Here is a 20,052-nt window from a genome sequence, read left to right as displayed (position 1 = left end):
CGTCGTAAAGCGACCGCGACCGCGACCGAACAGTGTGCACGGAACAAAACATCCAGCGAGCCAGATTTCGAACGGACGTCCATGCGCTCAAGGCCACGTCCACGTCCGTCGACCGATAGTTTGAGCGGTTATGTGTATTTCCATTGTCCAGATTCCCGTCCGCGGTCTATTCACGACGGACGTCCGCGTAGTGTGTTCCTAGCTTTTTTTTTTCCTAGCTCAAACTATCGGTCGACGGACGTGGACGTGGCCTTGAGCGCATGGACGTCCGATCGAAATCTGGCTCGCTGGATGTTTTGTTCCGTGCACACTTATCGGTCGCGGTCGCGGTCGTTTTACGACGGACGTCCGCGTAGTATGTTCCTAGCTTTATTCAGTGACGTCATCACTGTCATACATTGGGGATACCAGTCAATTTTCAAAGTTACTACCAAATCTACTAATACCCATTTGAACATATTTTTTAATTAAAATGCCCTCACATGTGAAACGTTTTCGCTAGTCTGAAACGATCACCTTTCTGTCTCAGTGATAAAGTTCAATTTAGTATGGCAAAAAATGTGATTCCACAATCTAGTTTAATAATTCTAAATCTATGGGTCAACCAAATCTTGGCAATGAAAAATGGCGCCACCGTCTTTGTAAAACGCTTATCATGTGGCAACTATTGAGTTACTATTGTACACCTTTTGTATGAGAACAGTAAGTTAGGATAAACAATTTTAATTCCATTTTAATCCTTTTTTTGTCAGCCTGTATTTAAGATTTTTTTATCTCGCTCTCACTTACGTGAATAGTTTCGAAGTTGGGGTACGGTACAGTCGTGTGTTAACTTCTTAACGTATGTCAAAATCTGACAAAAACTGTCAAGTGATGACTGTCACTTCAGTTTGAAGGTTATGTTGTTAAAAAATATAACTGAATGGAACAATAACACTACTTGCTCCTGCTCCTGGTTAGTGTTAGCATCTGTTAGGTACTACGTTTTTATTTCAAATACATTATTACTTCACATAAGATAATTCCCGTTGTTGGAGTTTGGCAGTCACGGCTACTTGTAGGAATTGGCGTATGCAATACGCATACAATCGTAGCGGTTGCGATGGACGTGATGCTAGCGTGTCGCTGCTGCCTGCTGTGTCCCCCGGACAAAGACCTGACAACGCCGCACACACATCTCGACAAAACGGAGATATATGCCGACATGATCAAGGAGTGTTTTGATATTCAAGTAAGTTGTGTGCACAAATTTAAAAGTGTGTGAAGTCAATGGATGATACTGTCATAAATGTTAGGACAGCATGGTGTTTAATTAAATGTGTGAATGATTTATGTTGCAGCTGGCAGTGGGCGGCTCGGGCTCGAGCGGCATCTGCTGTACGTGCGTGGGCCGCCTGCGAGACGCGAGCGACTTCAAGCTGCAAGTGCAGCGCAGCCAGGCGGAGCTGCAGGCGCGCTCGCAGGGAGCGAGCCTCGTCAAAGGTCAGTGTATTGTGACAAGCAAATAAACGGATATCTATCTATCTATCTGGGTCCACTTAGCAGGTTGGTGACTTTTCTATCCAGCCAAAACCAGAATGTAGTATCTGGTTGGATACCGGTTAGAGTTTTAGTACCTAAACTAAGAATAAAATTTGAGTATCATTAGTCACATAGTAATCAATATTATGGTTAGATTTAACTCGCAAATAAATATAAGCATTAGATAGTACAAAATACTGTGAATTAGGTTCATTTTCTCTCAGGATTCAGTTTGGTTTCTAATCATTAACATTCCTATAACTTTTGCTTCGTTTAGATAAAAACTTCAGACTGAATATTCAGTGACTCGCTGGGGTGGTCCACACGTTAGAATCCGATCAAACTATCCGTGGGATCTCTAATAGTGACATGTTTTGTGTTTGTAGTGAGTGACTTGTTTTGTTTGTTTGCTCTAGAGGAAGAATCTGCAGTAGAGTGTGAAAACCCAGAAATGCAGGACACACATGAGACTTGTGGGTCCGAGCCAGGTGAGTCTGCTATGTGGCAATGATACATATTACTATGTATCATTATTTTAATAAATTTAAAGAACACATCTTAAGAAAGAATAGTTGGATACAGGCAACTATCAGTTGTTGTAATTGCCTGCCTGATTAATAAATAATAAATAAATAACTTCTCATGAACTCAAGCACGGAGCAATATACAACTAATAATGATTTATGTGACTGCTATACATTATGAGATGCATTAAAACATGAGTGTTGCTTTAGTAAACGAGCCTAAAGGCGAGTTTCATAATAAGATAACGCAAGTCTTTAATGCTTAATTATGTACAGTTGCATACATAACTTTATCGTCATGTATATAATAAGTTTCTACAATAATATAATATATGTACGTAGGTATATTCCGTCCAAATTTAGGGCAGAGATAAACTCAACTAGTGTTTATTAGTCAGTTCACTTTTGAAACATTTGAAATGAAACAAATGACTGACTGATGAACTTCAATAGCAATCATATTTCTTCCAAACAAAGATTCTTGAGTTTAATGTAATTATATGAAATAAAATATATGAAATTTGATAAAATATCTGCGGCTTATAAAGTTGTTTGGTTCAGGTGAAGAGACCGCGGTCAAGCCGGAGATGCTGGATGAAGACACACCTGAGGAGATATTGTGTGAGTAGTCAGTTTAACTATAGGTTTAGAAGTGACCAGAACAGCAGATGGCTAAATGTAATTGCCGGGAATAGCAAAAAAATTGCCATAAGTATATACTATATCGACAAGTAAGATATGTATTGCAATTACAATCCATCTGATAATTATAAAGGTATTAAACAATTTGCATAATATATACTTAATAGTTACAAGAACGTGTTTTTTCTAGAATAAAATAATGCAAGATTTTAGTCTTTCATGTCTTTGTTGATGTAAAATTGCATAGTTTACGAAACTCCAACATATCCGTGAAATGCCAGTAAAAATGATGAAATAATTAACATTTAACATGTAGCGCCACTAGTGGCAAATTTATCAATATTCCCTAGTTCTATTTTTTTTAAATTATCGATATGAACAGCACTGGTCTTAATGTGGTAACATTAGTGTATAATGACCTGTCAATTTACTTCGCCTAATTTTGGAGCCAAGTTTATCAGCGTGGCCACACTGAAGGAGATCTGTAGCACAAGGCACGGCCCGGAGCGAGGTCGACACGATCCCACAAACAGTATGTTTGTTTCAGATGAAGAGTTCACAGTCAAGTCGGAGGCGTCGGCCGAAGACGATGAGATTTCGCGTGAGTACCAACCCGAATGGGAAACACGAACTGTAAGATGTCGTTACAGGTCCCATTGACCAATATAGTCTAGAGTCAATTTGACCAAAAGTCGTCTCCTTCACGATTTTCGTAGACTTCTCTTCTAAATACCTAAAACAGGTATGGATGTGTTCCTCATTGTCTCCAGATTACGAATTGCCTGTTTTAGTTTAAGGAGGGGGGGCGGGTCGAGAAAAAGGGGGGAAAGATGGCGACCGACCGTCATTGATATTGATTCACATCTCGTGTCCTATAGGAATCTGTTCGTGAGAGGTGTCATTTGAAAGCTTATTAAACCTACTATAGTTGTTCATAAATAACAATAGTCATAAACGTAACTGTTTACAAAATATTTGAAAATATGTGTTTTTTTTCTAGAGCATGAATCGCACAAGTACCTACTGTTAAAAAATGCTTTTAACTCAATAAACAACGACTTTACCACAATTCATGTGAAATGAAGATGAAATTTACGCGACTATTCGTGCTCTTTCTAAAAATATAAGTTTCATTGGTACCTGTATGGTTATAGCTACTGTGTCGATTAAAAAACCTAAAACAATTTGTGTGTGTGTGGATTGAGTGAGCACCTTCCGAAAATGAAAAAAAATATGCTGATCATTTAGTAAAAGTTCTAAAACAATTGTAAAACGAATCTCTGAATTTGTAAAAAGATAAATCAAAAGATACAGCCATTAACATGTGCTCACTCAGTTCTCACAAACTACCAACGAAAACAGTGAATATATTCATTTAACATATAATATTTATATACTAACATTTAGTAAAAAATAGGCCAACCTACCTCTATAAATATTAGATCACCTAGTGACGTATTAAATTTTTTACAAATAGTTTCTTATGCTCACTCAATCCACACACTTTTGAAAAGCCGAATTTTGATGAAAAACATAAGATTTAGACCGCTATTATATGTGTATAGTTTAGTAAAAGTGAAATGGGAATTTGTAAAATACAAAACGAACCACTAACGTGTCAGGTTTTTTTATAATAAATTTTTGTAAGTGCTCACTCAGTCCACACGTTTTGAGAAAGTTAAAAATGTAAATATCTTACGATTTGTAGCACCTAAGACACTCGAAAGTACTTCAACATTTAGTAAAAATTTTTACTAAATATCCACCATCTAATATTTTATATTCGTTGTCTGGTTTTAAAGATATTCAGACATAACTTTTCTCATACAAATGTATCAAGTAGGGTGACCACACTATGTCGGCTCCTGATTTTCCCCACCTTCCCATTGTCATATTGAGATTGGGGAGTTTCGTTCAATTTTGATAATAGTTTACCGGATTTGTAAGTGGGAGCGAGAAAAGAATAACTATTTCTCGCTCCCACTTACAAATCCGGTACGCTCATCTGTTAGCGCGATTAGATTACCAGGTTCTGGTTTCTTACTAGTGAAGTATTATATTCTTTGTTTCTTACCAATTATCATTCATGTCCTTTTTAATGCATGCATGTCGATATGGTTATTATCCTGACGTCGATAAAAATTACACAATACACATCATCACTAGGCCAAGAACATAACCTAAAAACAGTTTGCAGATGGATAATTAATATGGTATTAGTTTAATATTATCAAAATTGAACGAACGAAACTCCCAATCTCAATATGACAATGGGAAGGTGGGGAAAATCAGGAGCCGACATAGTGTGGTCACCCTACTTGATACATTTGTATGAGAAAAGTTATGTCTGAATATCTTTAAAACCAGACAACGAATATAAAATATTAGATGGTGGATATTTAGTAAAAATTTTTACTAAATGTTGAAGTACTTTCGAGTGTCTTAGGTGCTACAAATCGTAAGATATTTACATTTTTAACTTTCTCAAAACGTGTGGACTGAGTGAGCACTTACAAAAATTTATTATAAAAAACCTGACACGTTAGTGGTTCGTTTTGTATTTTACAAATTCCCATTTCACTTTTACTAAACTATACACATATAATAGCGGTCTAAATCTTATGTTTTTCATCAAAATTCGGCTTTTCAAAAGTGTGTGGATTGAGTGAGCATAAGAAACTATTTGTAAAAAATTTAATACGTCACTAGGTGATCTAATATTTATAGAGGTAGGTTGGCCTATTTTTTACTAAATGTTAGTATATAAATATTATATGTTAAATGAATATATTCACTGTTTTCGTTAGTAGTTTGTGAGAACTGAGTGAGCACATGTTAATGGCTGTATCTTTTGATTTATCTTTTTACAAATTCAGAGATTCGTTTTACAATTGTTTTAGAACTTTTACTAAATGATCAGCATATTTTTTTTCATTTTCGGAAGGTGCTCACTCAATCCACACACACACAAACAATTTCTAAATCCATTACATATAGACCAATAAGAAATATTAGACTTGCTGAATTTGATAAGGATTTGCAGTCTAAGTATACACTGGGAATCTGTATTAAATTGCAGCTCAGTAGAGCATATGTTAGAAATGTTTAATAAATTATTGCTCGCGCTGTTTGATAAGCACGCGCCAATAAAATCCTTAAAAATAAGACAAAATTATAATCTTCCATGGATAACTGAAACTATTAAGCTCATGATTGCGAAACGCAATGAGGCACACTTGAAATATAGGCAGTCCAAATCAGATAGCAGTAAAAAATACTACAATGATTTAAAAAAACTTGTTGTTCAGAGTATTTTTCGTGAAAAGCAAGCTTATTATAATCACAAAATAAATTCCCAATATAAGGATTCGAAATCTTTGTGGAAAAATCTAAAAAATATCGTTTTATGTGATGACTCTAATGACCGACCTCTCTCTGATTGTTTTAATAATCCAAACGTAATCAATGACCATTTTCTTAATGTTCCAAGTTGTGATAAGGTTACGCAGTCTACAATATCGGGCTTTCAGTATGACCGTTTTGGCAATTCTGTTTTCACCCTTGGACCAGTCAACGAGCAACAAGTTGGAAAATACATACTGTCTGTTACAAGTAATGCAGTTGGCGTTGACTCCATCTGTAGGGACATGATTGTACTCACATTACCGCGCACATTATCTGTGATCACAGCTATTATTAATAGGTCAATTGTTACCTGTGAGGTGCCAGCTATTTGGAAATCTGCGCTGGTAACCCCATTGCCTAAAGTGAATAATGCATCGCAACTGAAAGACCTCAGGCCAATAAGCATATTGCCGTTCTTGTCGAAAATATTAGAAAAAGCTGTTTTTGAACAATTATATAAGTATGTAGAAGATACAAATATCCTGCCTCAGATGCAATCTGGCTTCCGTAAGGGAAGGGGGACCATAACGGCTTTAATTGACGTGGTTGATAATGTGCTCTCTGAACAAGACACGGGTAAAGCCACATGTTTGGTACTTTTAGATTTCTCGCGCGCATTTGACTGTATAAATGTTGACTTACTACTCTCAAAATTGAGTTACTATGGATTAGACTTGAATTCACTGGCTTGGTTCAAAAGTTATCTTGAGGGACGAACTCAGTCTGTAAAAATTTTAAGGGAAAGTGGTTCATTAATGGTATCTGATGCTAGACCTTTAACACGGGGAGTCCCCCAGGGTTCCATACTTGGACCATTGCTATTTATTATTTACAGCGCAGATATAGTAAACCATATTAAATACTGCAAATATCATCTTTATGCAGATGACGTCCAATTATACTTTTCGACCCACCCTAGTGATCTACCTCAGGCCATTAACAATATAAATACAGATCTCAAAAGTATATCCACTTGGGCTGATGAAAATGGATTACTGCTCAACCCTCTCAAGTCCAAGTTCATGATTTTAGGTTCAAAAGTACAGATAGCAAAAGTCCTTGACCGTCAACCAGAAATAAGTATAGAAGGTTCAATAATAGAACGTGTGGAGGAGGCTAGAAACCTAGGGCTTGTGATCGACGGTCAGTTGCGGTTCGAAAAACATGTGAGAGAGTTGGTCAAATCCTGCTTCTTTCGCCTAAAGGTTTTATACCAAATACGAAATCTTTTGAGTGAGGAAGTACGTAAGATTTTATGTGAATCACTGGTTCTGTCTAAGCTGAATTACGGAGACATAGTGTATGGTCCACGTCTACAAGACAAAACACGTCGTCTTGTACAACGAGTACAGAATGCCTGTTACCGTTTTTGCTTTTCAATTCCGCCTAGAAGTCACATAACGCCATATTTAAATAAGGCTTCAATACTAAATATGTCGTCTCGCAGACACCTACACCTTGCAAGTCTTTTGTTCGGTGTCCTTAATGATAAGACTCCTGACTATTTGCATGCAAAAATACGCGTTTCCTCATTTCATACACGACACGGTACTAGAGCAACTAGGCGCTGCCTTTTGGAAACACATCCACACAAAACTGTAGCCTTTACTGGGTGCTTCCGGTATCTCGCAACCAAATGCTGGAATAATATCCCTCCACCATTAAGATGCCTTAAGACTAAGAATTCATTCAAATTTCATTTCAAAAAATACCTACTGGACAAGCAAAATTTAGGAATCCCATACGGGTACTTGGTTGCAGATTACCGGATCTAATCTAGTCTGGTCTGTTTTTTAGTGTACATACACACACACACACACACACACACACACACACACAGTCACACACACTCCTTGTAATTTTATTTTTATTTTTTGCAATTTATGTTTATGTCATGTTACTAAATGCAATCGTTTAGACATAGGCAAACTATTACTATTATTATTTTTTTTACATTTTTTTTGTACAACGATCTGTTAGTGACCTGGGTTCTAGCAGAATTACCAGTTGCTTCGCCCGAAAGAGTGGAGCATATAACTGAGCCAGGACCCTTTTGTTTTTGCTGCAACGCACACAGCAAACCCACCCATATTTTTAACCGTCGCCTCATATCTCAAGAAGGACGGTTATCAAGTCGTCTGTATGTTTTTTTTTTTTATTTTTTATGTTTGTTCCTCGATATCTCCGTCGTTCCTGGACCGATTTTGAAAATTTTTTTTTTGATTGAATGTATATGCATACAGATTGGTCCCATTTTTCTCAGAACCCAGTTCTGATGATGGGATCCTGGAGAAATCGAGGGAACTCCTCAAATCTGAAAGGCATACATATGGTGATTTTTGTGTTTTTAAAGGAACAGCATGCATTTAGGTACGGAACAGTGACATTTGGTGCAGTGGAACTGCTGATGATGGCCAGAACGGAACTCTTCAAATCTGAACGGCACGCTTATAGTGACTTTGGTATTTTTATACGAACAGCATGCACTTTCGTCCAGAACAGTGACATTTGGTGCAGTGGAATTTCTGATGATGGTCAGAACCGAACTCCTCAAATCTGAACGGCACGCTTATAGTGACTTTGGTATTTTTATAAGAACAGCATGCACTTTCGTCCAGAACAGTGACATTTGGTGCAGTGGAACTGCTGATGATGGCCAGAACCAAACTCCTCAAATCTGAACGGCACGCTTATAGTGACTTTGCCATTTTTATAAGAACAGCATGCACTTTCGTCCAGAACAGTGACATTTGGTGCAGTGGAATTTCTGATGATGGTCAGAACCGAACTCCTCAAATCTGAACGGCACGCTTATAGTGACTTTGGTATTTTTATAAGAACAGTATGCACTTTCGTCCAGAACAGTGACATTTGGTGCAGTGGAACTGCTGATGATGGCCAGAACCAAACTCCTCAAACCTGAACGGCACACTCATAGTGACTTTGGTATTTTTGTAAGAAAAGCATGCATTTAAGTTCAGAACAGTGACATTTATTTAGTTATGTTTGTTAAGCATATGTTTTGAAGTCAAAGTTTGTCAAGCTTCGATTTCTTATAATATAATCGGATTCATGAGGAATTGAGGAAACTCTTCAAACCTTAACGTTATACGTATATTCATTTGTGTTGCCATCTAATAATTAAAGCATTAAAAGCAGTTTTAAAAAATACTTACACATTTCTACATAAACCAACATTCGCAAGTAGCTTTCACCAGAACCCGAAAGGCGACGGTTTTTTTTTCTTAAAAATGATAATGTATGCTATTGTTGTTTTTTCTGTAGTGTTAGTACTTTTTATTGTTTATTGTTGTTTTAATTGTTTAATTTTGGTGTGTATTGTAGCAAACAAATAAATGATTATCTTATCTTATCTTATCTTATATATGATAATATATAACCATGTAATTACGAATTTTGTTTGTCAGGAGCTACTCCGCCCAGTCGCATAAACGGGCGCTGACCGTAGTAAAGTATTCAATATTTTTATGGTCCTATTTTATGGATCCATATGTGGTAGGTTTGGAAGCAAATGAAACCTACTATAATTGTTTTTGAACAATTATACTTATAACAGTAGCTGTTTACAAAATATTTGAAAACATGTATTTCTTTATCAAGCATAAATCGCACATATACTGATAAAAAATTCTTCTAACTTAATAAACCGTACCTTTACCGCAATTAATGTTATTATAAAATTTACGCAGAATTTCATGCGCTTTCTAAAATTTTATTGGTGTATGATATTATATGACCAAGTAATTACGAATTTAGTTTAGCAGGGGTCACTGCGCCCCGTCACGATAATGGGTGCTGACTGACCGTAGCAAATTTTCTACATTTCTCAGATCCTGTTTTACCGATCAATTTGTGAGAGGTATCATTTGAACGCATATTATGCGTACTATGTATCACTATTTCTTAATACTTCAAGCCGAAACTGTAAAAGTTTACAAAATATTTGATTAGTAATATGTGTATTTTACTGTGCATGAATAGATTTGGCACTGATAAGACACGCTTCTAGCTCAATAAATTATAATTTTCCGCAATTGATATAATAATAATATGAGCGGGAAAATGTATGATTTACACAAAAAAATAGTTTCGTTTGTTTTGCATAAACAATTACTTACTTACACCAAATATATACATTTTTCATTTTAAAAGTTCTGACGGTATTAGATGAAGATTTACATGTTTGAAGTTAGATTTAATGTTTCTTGGGGTGAAACAGTAAGTATCTTAAACCAAATATACTTACTTCTTGGATGTAATTTATCTTATTTCATTTAAAATATATAATTTCTTGAAATGAAATTTTATATTTCTTAGATTGAGTAAATAATGTTTGTACCGGGGGTGCGCGCGGGGAGAGAAGGGAAAGCCGAAATGACGTGAGAGGTGTGTATTATTTTCAATAACCCGTACGTTACAAGCTGAACGAAGACGAGTTCCCCAGCCAGTTAGAGAGAGAGAGAGAGAACTGGAGCGGAAGCACGTTTAGGATAGTCCTCAATAATAGCGCGTAGTTCCCAGAGGGAAGCAGGGGGCTATTATGTCGGAATTTGTATTCCTATGATTCGATACATATCAAGTTCCAACCGGCGAGCCTAACCAAATCGGGAAAAATCTTAACACCGCGATGTACGAATTCTATGGGCTGGGGTCAGCGCCATCTAGCGGGTTTTTTGGTAACTAAACCGGTGTCGCCGCTCGGCGCGCGAACTAAATCTTGAAGCAAAACTTTATTATTTTTCGATCTAAACGTGTTGATTCTCAAATGGAACTTGTAGGCATTAAATCAAGAATTTGTGATATGAAGCCAAGAATGTAATAAATCTTGACCTAAGTCCGTGTTGATTTTTTATTTAAAACCTGCTCGAATTATGAATGAAGTCTATAAGCATCAAACCAAGAATTATAATAATCAAGCCAAGATTGTTCTAAATCTTGAAGTAAAACCTTGATATTTTTTGATTTGAACTTGTTGATTCTCAAATGGAGCTTGTAGACATTAAATCAAGAATTTGTGACACAAAGCCAAGAACTTAATAAATCTTGACTTATTTATTTTGACTTATTTAGTTATTCTGGAACTTTGAATGGAGTTGCAAAGCATCAAATCAAGAACTATTAAAATCAAGCCAAGATTGAACTAAATCTTGACGTAAAACCGTGTATTTTTTTTATTTAAACTTTTATGTCTTGACTGTAGAACGTAAAAGTTAAATTAAGAAATTATGATTTCCTATTAAAAACGCAGAATTCTTGTAGTTAAATTGTGGTGAATCTTCTTTTAACAGGTTTTTATTTTTGCTTTGATAAAGGTTACTTGAACCAAAGACGTTTTTTAAGAACTAGCATATTCATACTAAAACGGTGTAATATTTTGTTGCAAATAAATACTTCTTTGATTCAAATCTGTCCTATTTGTACCAAATGTATATAAAGTTACGACTGAACAATTTTGATTCTTCTTTGAAAAAGGAATATCCCTTTAGGTTAAGACCATGTTATTAGATGAAGAATTATATTATTCCTTTTAAATAACAGTGTTTGAGAGAGTTTTCCGTCTTAAATTAAAATATCTTTTCTATCTGTGTATGGTGGACAAATTAAAATTATTTGTTTATACAATGCTAACCGAACTCATTTTTTGTAGAGGCCATGCATTTTGCGGTTTATTTAGTTATTATATCATACATACATACATACATACAATCACGCCTGTATCCCATGAAGGGGTAGGCAGAGCACATGAAACTACTCAAGTTTCAGTGCCACTCTTGGCAAATAAGAATAAGGGGTAATAAAATAAGTTATTATATCAATTGTGGAAAAATATAATTTATTGAGCTAGAAGCATGTTTCACTCGTATCAGTGCGAATGCTATTCATGAACAGTAAAAATACACATATTGTCAAATATTTTGTAAACTTCTACAATTATTACAAAGTAATGATAATACGCATTTCCGGTTGTTCTCATCTTGCTAACGGCGAGTACTTGCACAGACATAATCTCGTAGCCAGGATTATTCACCAGCAACTTGCTCTTCAATACGGCCTTGTGGACCGCGAAGTACCGTACTACAAGTACTTACCTGCGCCAGTTCTCGAAAATGGTCGTGCCACGCTCTATTGGGATCGATCTATTATCACTGACAGGACTATTGTAGCCAATAAGCCTGACATTGTGATAATAGATCGACTGCAACGCCGGGCAGTGCTCGTTGACATCACCATCCCCCATGATGAGAATCTCGTGAAAGCCGAGAAGGACAAGTCCAGTAAGTACCTAGACTTGGCTCACGAGATAACCGCCATGTGGGATGTTGAATCAACGATCATTGTTCCGATAGTCGTTTCAGCGAACGGTCTCATAGCGAAGAGTCTCGACCAACATCTTAAGAGACTCTCGCTAGGTGGCTGGATCAAGGGCCAGATGCAGAAGGCGGTGATCTTGGACACAGCGCGGATAGTTCGACGGTTCCTCTCTCTGCAGCCCTAACCACCGGCAGCTTGGGCCCTGCCTCGCTGCTGGCGGCACCCTAGGTTAGGTTTTTTATAATGTGTTTATATGTGTTTTATATTGTTTTGTAAGTGGTTTTGTATTTTACTTTTATATTCATATTATAAACAGCCTAGCCTAAGATTTGAAAGAAATAAAGAGAATACGCATAATATGCTTTCAAATGATACCTCTCACAAATTGATCGCTAAAATAGGATCTGAGAAATATATAACCCCTTTAAAGGATTAGGCGACGGTCAGCACCTATTTACGTCACGGGGATGCAGTGACACCAGCTAAACCAAATTCGTAATAACTTGGTTGTATAATATCATACATTAATAAAACTTATATTTTTAGAAAGCACGTGAAATTTGTCAGGGTTGTGGGGTTGGGTTGTGTTTTGTCAGGATCATAGCACCTAAATGGAAATCCGTGATCTCTGCCTACCCTTCTGGGAAACAGCCGTGATTGTATGTATGTATGTACATGAAATTTTTTGTAAATCTTATTGTGAAGTACCTATAGATCAAGAGCCCAGGCCCGCCAGACCTTCCTCAAATTCTCAAGGATGAAACTTTGGGACAATGTAGAGTTCGCATCGGCGTTTAATGTGTGCATATTTTCTAGTTCGGCCCATCGGCCAATTTTTTGCTATCAAGTGATGAAGGTGAAAAAAAAAAATTCTTACTTTCCTTAAATTCTCAAAGCTGATTTTTATATATGTGTTAGAGCACGTTGTTAGAAATTGGTTATCATCAATGCCAGACCGTTTCCGCCGGCCATAACTTTTACCAGACGCGACAAAGTTGGCAAAAAACGACTCTAACTTACCTCATTTTCTCAAGCCTGATTTTGATATATGATACGCAGGGACCTGTAACTAGACCATTTGTAAGCAGCCAGACCAATCGGATGGACCCAACCATCCGCCAGACCGACTTAAAGATTCGATATGAGCATTAGTAGAATTGAAATATTCCTGGTCTATAAAAGCTAAAAACTTGAATTTTCTACATTAAGCTACGTGTATATTGTATACTTGACGTAATAAGCGACTTTCAAAAATTTTACTTCTAAGGAAATAAAGTCGGATGGTTGGGTCCATCCGATTGGTCTGGCTGCTTACAAACGGTCTAGTTACAGGTCCCTGCGTATCATATATCAAAATCAGGCTTGAGAAAATGAGGTAAGTTAGAGTCGTTTTTTGCCAACTTTGTCGCGTCTGGTAAAAGTTATATTTATGACCTCAACGTTTGCGTGATAAATGACGGCTCTCCGCTCTCCCACTCATCGAGTATATCCAGGACAAAATCCACAATCCGTCCCGGACTTGACCGCCTGCTCTCCTAATTTGGCGTCGTTACTATCTTGGACTGTACTTCGTCAGTCCTTTGGCAGCGATCACTTCCCCATTATTATTTCTAAGCCTTCATCTGTGCTCCCATCTCCGGCCCCTGAACCGCTTCTGAAATATAAGTTACAGTCAGCGGACTGGCCGAAATTTTCTCTATTTGTCGAAGAAAGGATTAAAGAATACTCAAATTTGAATATCATTGTCATATGTGTCACAGTGTCATATGTGTTATGTAATATGTTTTGTTTTTGTCTGTGTCGTCCATAACGTTGTTTTTTTTTCGTTTTAGGTTCCCAACCTATCCTTCCAAAAACATTATCAAAATTTCACCGAACACTCTCGTTAAAAAAAAAAAAAAAGTCAAAAGTCTTCACCTCGACATTGGCAGAATTCACCCCGCTTAAATTAGCGAGGAGTAAAAGCCATGGAAAAAAAAAAAAAGTGTAAGGCGGGATGGCGTTTGGCGAAGCGAAGAGAAAACCGAGAGTACGAATCTAGACTTTATTGACAAGGTTACAAGTTAGTGATACCTCACTGAACCTACATGACCCAGCAGAGGTGGATGCAAGCATGGCTAGGTAGGTGTACTTAGCTAGAAGACACTCATATGCTTAAGCAAAGGTTAAGGCATAGAGCGTGCAGTAAGCTAGTTCCTACTGTGAGAGTACAACGATACTCGGTCGACGCCGGGGGGTCATGATTCTACGTTGACCAAACGTTAGCGTGTTCTATTTTTTCCACTGGCGCCATCTAGCGGTGACACTGGAACTAATCATCCATAGTGCAGTTGTTGGGTGTATTGCGGTGATGGCGTTACAAAAGTTATATTTATAATAAAATACACATGTACTTACGCAGTGTAAATAAAATTCATAGCTTAAAATTAATCTTGCACCACATATAAAGTTTCATTTTTTTATTGTTCATTGGTCATGCAGCAAGATACAATCTTAAAAATTATGAAAAAGGCAACGATCCATGTACCTATATGACGGTGCGCAGTGAGTATGTTGGATACATTAACATTAATTGGTTATGCAATTGTGACAAAACTTATTATTTGAAAAGGTCATAGATTTCGCCGTTTCTTTTGTTATTACATCAATTGCGGAAAAAATATAATGAATTGAGCTAGAATCATGTTTTACTCAGATCAGTTCCAATGCATATTTTAAAATATTTTGTTAGCTTCTACAGTTACAACTAAAATTATTGAGAACTAATGATAGTACGCATAATATGCTTTCAAAAGATACCTCTTACAAATTGATCGTTAAATAAAGTAAGATCTGAAAAATATAGAAAATTTGGCGACGGTCAGCATCCATACGTGGCCGGGCGCAGTGGCCCCTACTTAACCACATTTGTAATTACTTGGTTAACAATAAAACGTACGTTTTTAGAAAGCGCATGAAATTCCACGTAAATATTATACTAACATCAATTCTGGAAAAGTTGTTGTATAATGATTTAGAAGCATTTTTTACCAGTACTTGTACGATACATGCTCTATAAAACACATATTTTCAAATATTTTGTAAACAGCTACCTTTATGACTATAGTTATCTTAAAACAATTAAAGTATGGCGCAGGGATGTGACGACCCCATCGCCCATTGGTTTTACCAGTGCAATCAGTCAACGCAGGGCAGCTTGTGGCGAGCTATCAGGGAACAGCGACCCCACGTACCCGAGTGCTCCTGGGGAGTTCTGTTACCCGTAAGGCGAGTGGGTGAGACAGTACTCTCTACCTCTGGCTTGCCTTGGCTGGCCGTCCAGAGTGGAGTCGTTAGGGCTACATGTCCCAGGGGTGGAAGTGAAAATTTGCATAAGACGCGAGTTGATACAGTGGCTTAACAGCCACTGGGCAGAAAGCGGTGTACACCTCTCGACACCCTTGAGTTCTCACACCGGTGTTGCCCTTGAGCCATCTTGGATGTCGCTTTTTGTGGGGGCCCATCTTGTGGGGACGAGTCACCGTCTGCCGGTAATAAAATTGGATACCATTTTATTAGGCAGGCGTCCGGTTTTTTATCCATAGCCCAGTATTTAGTCCATCACTTTCATCAAAATAGACCTATAGTTCATTTTAGATTCCGTTAACTCACAAATAGTCCTTACACCCTGGCGGGTGTTGCCTCTGCGTGTGTCCCATGATACGGGCAAGGGCAACATCCGCTCGGTGTACCCCTTACATTTCATTAAAGTGTCGAAAGGTCCTCTACGCGTTGGCTTCGGCCCCGCGCACGCCTCCCAAAGGTCCGGAATACCATTGTTCCGTGATGGGAAAGACATACAAAAGTAGGTTTAGGCCAACAGTGTTCATAAAGCGCGTGTCTTCGGCCGATAGTCCACTGTCATATGTTTATCATAGAAATATGATCATAGGTCTGTACGCCTCCCTTTTTCTCCTACGTGAAGAAAAAGGCCGGCATGTTGCCTATGATCATATTTCTATGACAAACATATGATAGTGCTAAACCTTTACGTTCGACGAAACATAATAATACTCAAAAAAAAATAAAAAAACCGAAGGGGATAATGTATAAGTGGGTACACGCAGAAGGGCATAGGATAGGACAACATAATTTCGCGCATTTTTCAGTGACAAAATTTGCTTGATCGTCTATAGGCGAATTTCGCTAAGTAAATAATTTCTTACTTATCTGAAAATTATTGGTTTAGTAAACATTTATGGGTTAAATTTACTTTTAATTGAACGTCTATGGTTGGTAACTGCTAAATAATATGTTGCAGTGTGTTCGGACGGCAGCGCCCGCGCCAGGGAGCAGCTCGCGATGGCTTGCTCCGTGGTGCTCGAGCGCCTCCGCGGCGACGCGACTGCTCACAGCGGGGCCAAACCAATCGCCTGCGAACACTGTGGCGAACGTTTTAGAAACGAAACTATCTTAAATAGACATATTCAAGACACACACTTGCCGTCAGCGCCAAAACAATTTTCTTGTGATTTTTGTAGTTCTACATTCCAAACTGAATCACTTATATTAGAGCACGAAAAAATCGAACATGGTGTCACAAATTTCATGTGCGCTCATTGTGATTATTCAACAATGTCCAAGAAATGTTTAGCAGTTCATTTAAAAAATCAGTGCAGTTTCAAAAACCTGATTAAAAGTGATTTACACAAACAGCAAGCGATACTCTCCGTAGATAAAAAGACACACAAAACAACACACATGAAATTAAATACCAGAGTAGAGCCTTATAAGTGTAGTTATTGCGATTACAAGTGTGGTAATAGGTCACACCTAAGAACACATATAATAACACATACCGGCGAAAAGCCTTTTCAATGTCGCGACTGTGCTTACAAGTGCGCTCGAAGATCACAGTTACAAAGGCACATGAGAACACACACCGGAGAAAAGCCTTACGCATGTGGTCACTGTGAGTACCGGTGCAGTCGAAAGTCAACCCTAAGAACACATGTAATGAGACATACTGGCGATAAGCCTTTTCACTGTAGTCACTGTGCTCATAAATGCAGATCGAAATCAGACTTACAAAGTCACCAAAGAATACACACCGGGGAAAAGCCTTACGCATGTAGTCACTGTGAGTACCGGTACAGTTATAGGTCAAGCCTAAAAGCACACGTAATGACGCATACTGGCGAGAAACCTTTTCTATGTAGTTACTGTGTCTATAAATGTAGTACGAAATCAGACTTACAAAAACACCAAAGAATACACACCGGAGAAAAGCATTACGCATGTAGCCACTGTGATTACAAATTCAGTAACAAATCAAATCTACGACGTCACCAGAAGACTCATATTGGGATGAACCCCGACAACGCAGCAATGACCTAAATCAGGAACAGATCTGGCATTAACATTTCACGCTCCTTCAATAAGGAAGGGGCTCCTGTCACGCAGCTCACGCGCGCTCCCGTGTTCTTACTGTACACGAGTCAGTTGTAGTTATTTATATGACTGGCGCATAATGAGGTGCATCAAACTACGCGTGTTGTTTTATGACAAGCCAAAGCGAGTTTCATAACAAAATAACATGAATGTTCTAATGACTCATGTACAGTTACATGTAACAATATTTTATTTTATTATTTGCAAAGCAGGCAGGCAGTTGTAGTTAAACTGATGAAGCCTGTATGCAGGTGTCAGCAGAGGTTTCAGGCGTTATGTGGAATTAGCACTTGTCTAACTTATTCTTGAATTCGTTCACACTTTGGGCCGATATTACATCCTCCGGGAGCTGGTTCCGAGCCTTTACCACTCTATTGCTCCTCCTCCTCTCCTTATTATTTTACTACTCTATTATTTCTTTGTATTTAATCGCCAAGATTAAACCAATTATACACATAAATTATTTTAAAAATGTTAATGATGTGTTGATATTTCGTGAAAAAAAAAAACAAGTTCACTCGAACGCATGGATGTAGCTGGCCCTTTCTTAAAAACACACAGTGGCTTCGTACAACTTGACATTTTTTTATTTAATAAAAATATAATATATTCTCTATTTTCTTTGCTTTGTTTGGAAATGTAGAGTTTTTAGTTCTTTTGCTTAAACTCGATGGAACGGTGTAAAAAGTAAAAAAAAAAACCAAGAAAGATGAGTGACAGTGGTGAAAATACCTACAGTTTATTTATGTTAATTTGAGTATCAAATAAGTCTGACAGTAGAAGTAAGGTTACATACAATCTTTGCTTTTAATTTTTGATAAATGTATATTTTTAACTTTAGATTTACTTAAGTATTTAAGTAACTCATACAAAGACTGTTGTAATCATTTTCTTTGACTCATTTGAGTCATGTTCATGACTTTTTTCTTTTCAATCTCACTATTACGCCACTTGGCAAGCTTCGTGGCCTAAAAATGGCACTCGACTGAAAACAGTTATTTGTTATACAAGGGGCAAAGTTGTATTTTAACGCCGAGTGTGGAATTGAAAAACGAGCAAGTGAAAGGATTCTATAGTTGAACCACGAGCGAAGCGAGTGGTTCGAGAATAGAATCCTGGACTTGCGAGTTATTTAACACAAGAGAAGTAAAATACATTTGCACCCGAGTGTAACACAAAACTTTTCCCCTCACTATAAACGAGGAAACTACAACTCAAAAAATGCGTTTATCACTGCTTTCAGTAGTTCCACAGGTGGTAAATCATCTTTATTACTAGATTCACCTACTTTTATCAATTTTAAAGCAGTTTATTTGACTTTATTCAAGGTCAAATTACTTTACCCACTAGTGGATAAAATGCGTTTTTACCCGCTGGTATTAAAGGACAAAACACGTGTTTCCGAGCTAGTGAGGGGAAAACTCTATTATATTACGTTTGTTCCAGATACTAGTGTGCGAACAAGTACTTTTACTTTTCGATTGTTATATTGATCCATTTCTCGACTACAGAAGAGTTTTGATGTAAAATAAAACTATTTCTTTTAAGACAAATAGCAAAATAACTTTGTTGGACGGGCTGATGGTGTGTAAGATACTCGCGAATGTTGGATTATGTAGAAAAGTGTTTTCCGTTTTGAAATATATCATGCAAAAAAGGACAAAAATGTTAAGTTTCACTTTTTCGTGATGCACCATCCAACTGAAGTCATTTCGGATTTTCTACATAGGTAGGTATGTATGATGTTCTTATAGAAACAGAAACTCTGTTCTGTATGTAATGCATGCTTTAAAAAAATAAGAATTAAGAATTCTTTAGATTCATCCAGGATCCCGTCATCAGAACATTCAGAACTTGCTTTTGATAAAAATGGGACCAATCTGTACTTATTTATAGGCTTCCCACAGACAGTCTTAAAAATTCATAATCTTAAAAAAAACTTGTATGCAATCTGACAGTTCAAACTGACACTGACAGATTTGAACTGTCAGATTGCATACAAGTTTTTTTTAAGATTATGAATTTTTAAGACTGTCTGTGGGGAGCCTATGGCTTCCTGACACTGACAAGACACTGACAGATCTGAACTGTCAGATTGCATACAAGTTTTTTTTAAGATTATGAATTTTTAAGACTGTCTGTGGGGAGCCATAGACGGTCAGCCAAATCTCGGCACTAGAAAAAGGCAAAAAAATGA

General features: G+C 37.3%; 1 protein-coding gene across 3 annotated transcripts; it reads left to right on the top strand.

The window, feature by feature from the left end:
* Positions 1–671: 671 nt before the first annotated feature.
* Positions 672–18,784, top strand: LOC125239812 (gastrula zinc finger protein xLCGF3.1-like). 3 transcript variants are annotated; one of them, XM_048147515.1, is made up of 6 exons: positions 672–1,231; positions 1,335–1,482; positions 1,938–2,009; positions 2,607–2,666; positions 3,235–3,288; positions 16,726–18,784. In XM_048147515.1, the coding sequence occupies exons 1-6, from the start codon at positions 1,103–1,105 to the stop codon at positions 17,799–17,801; spliced, it is 1,539 nt and encodes a 512-aa protein (XP_048003472.1). In that variant the 5' UTR covers positions 672–1,102; the 3' UTR covers positions 17,802–18,784. The 3 variants fall into 3 exon arrangements, with proteins under 3 accessions (XP_048003472.1, XP_048003474.1, XP_048003473.1); XM_048147517.1 differs by lacking the exon at positions 16,726–18,784 and adding an exon at positions 14,258–14,780; XM_048147516.1 differs by lacking the exons at positions 672–1,231; positions 1,335–1,482; positions 1,938–2,009; positions 2,607–2,666; positions 3,235–3,288 and adding an exon at positions 14,410–14,546.
* Positions 18,785–20,052: the final 1,268 nt, after the last annotated feature.

This window comes from Leguminivora glycinivorella, chromosome 26 (genome assembly GCF_023078275.1).
Source record: "Leguminivora glycinivorella isolate SPB_JAAS2020 chromosome 26, LegGlyc_1.1, whole genome shotgun sequence".
Classification (NCBI taxonomy): Eukaryota; Metazoa; Arthropoda; class Insecta; order Lepidoptera; family Tortricidae; genus Leguminivora; species Leguminivora glycinivorella.
This window is presented reverse-complemented; position numbering and strand designations above follow the sequence as displayed.

Bases quoted from the DNA above. Each gene is read 5' to 3' on its own strand.
- LOC125239812 (XM_048147515.1), top strand. From the start codon at position 1,103: ATGGACGTGATGCTAGCGTGTCGCTGCTGCCTGCTGTGTCCCCCGGAC. The intron at 1,483-1,937 runs GTCAGTGTATTG...TGTTTGCTCTAG, and splicing joins GGGAGCGAGCCTCGTCAAAG to AGGAAGAATCTGCAGTAGAG. The intron at 2,010-2,606 runs GTGAGTCTGCTA...TGTTTGGTTCAG, and splicing joins GACTTGTGGGTCCGAGCCAG to GTGAAGAGACCGCGGTCAAG.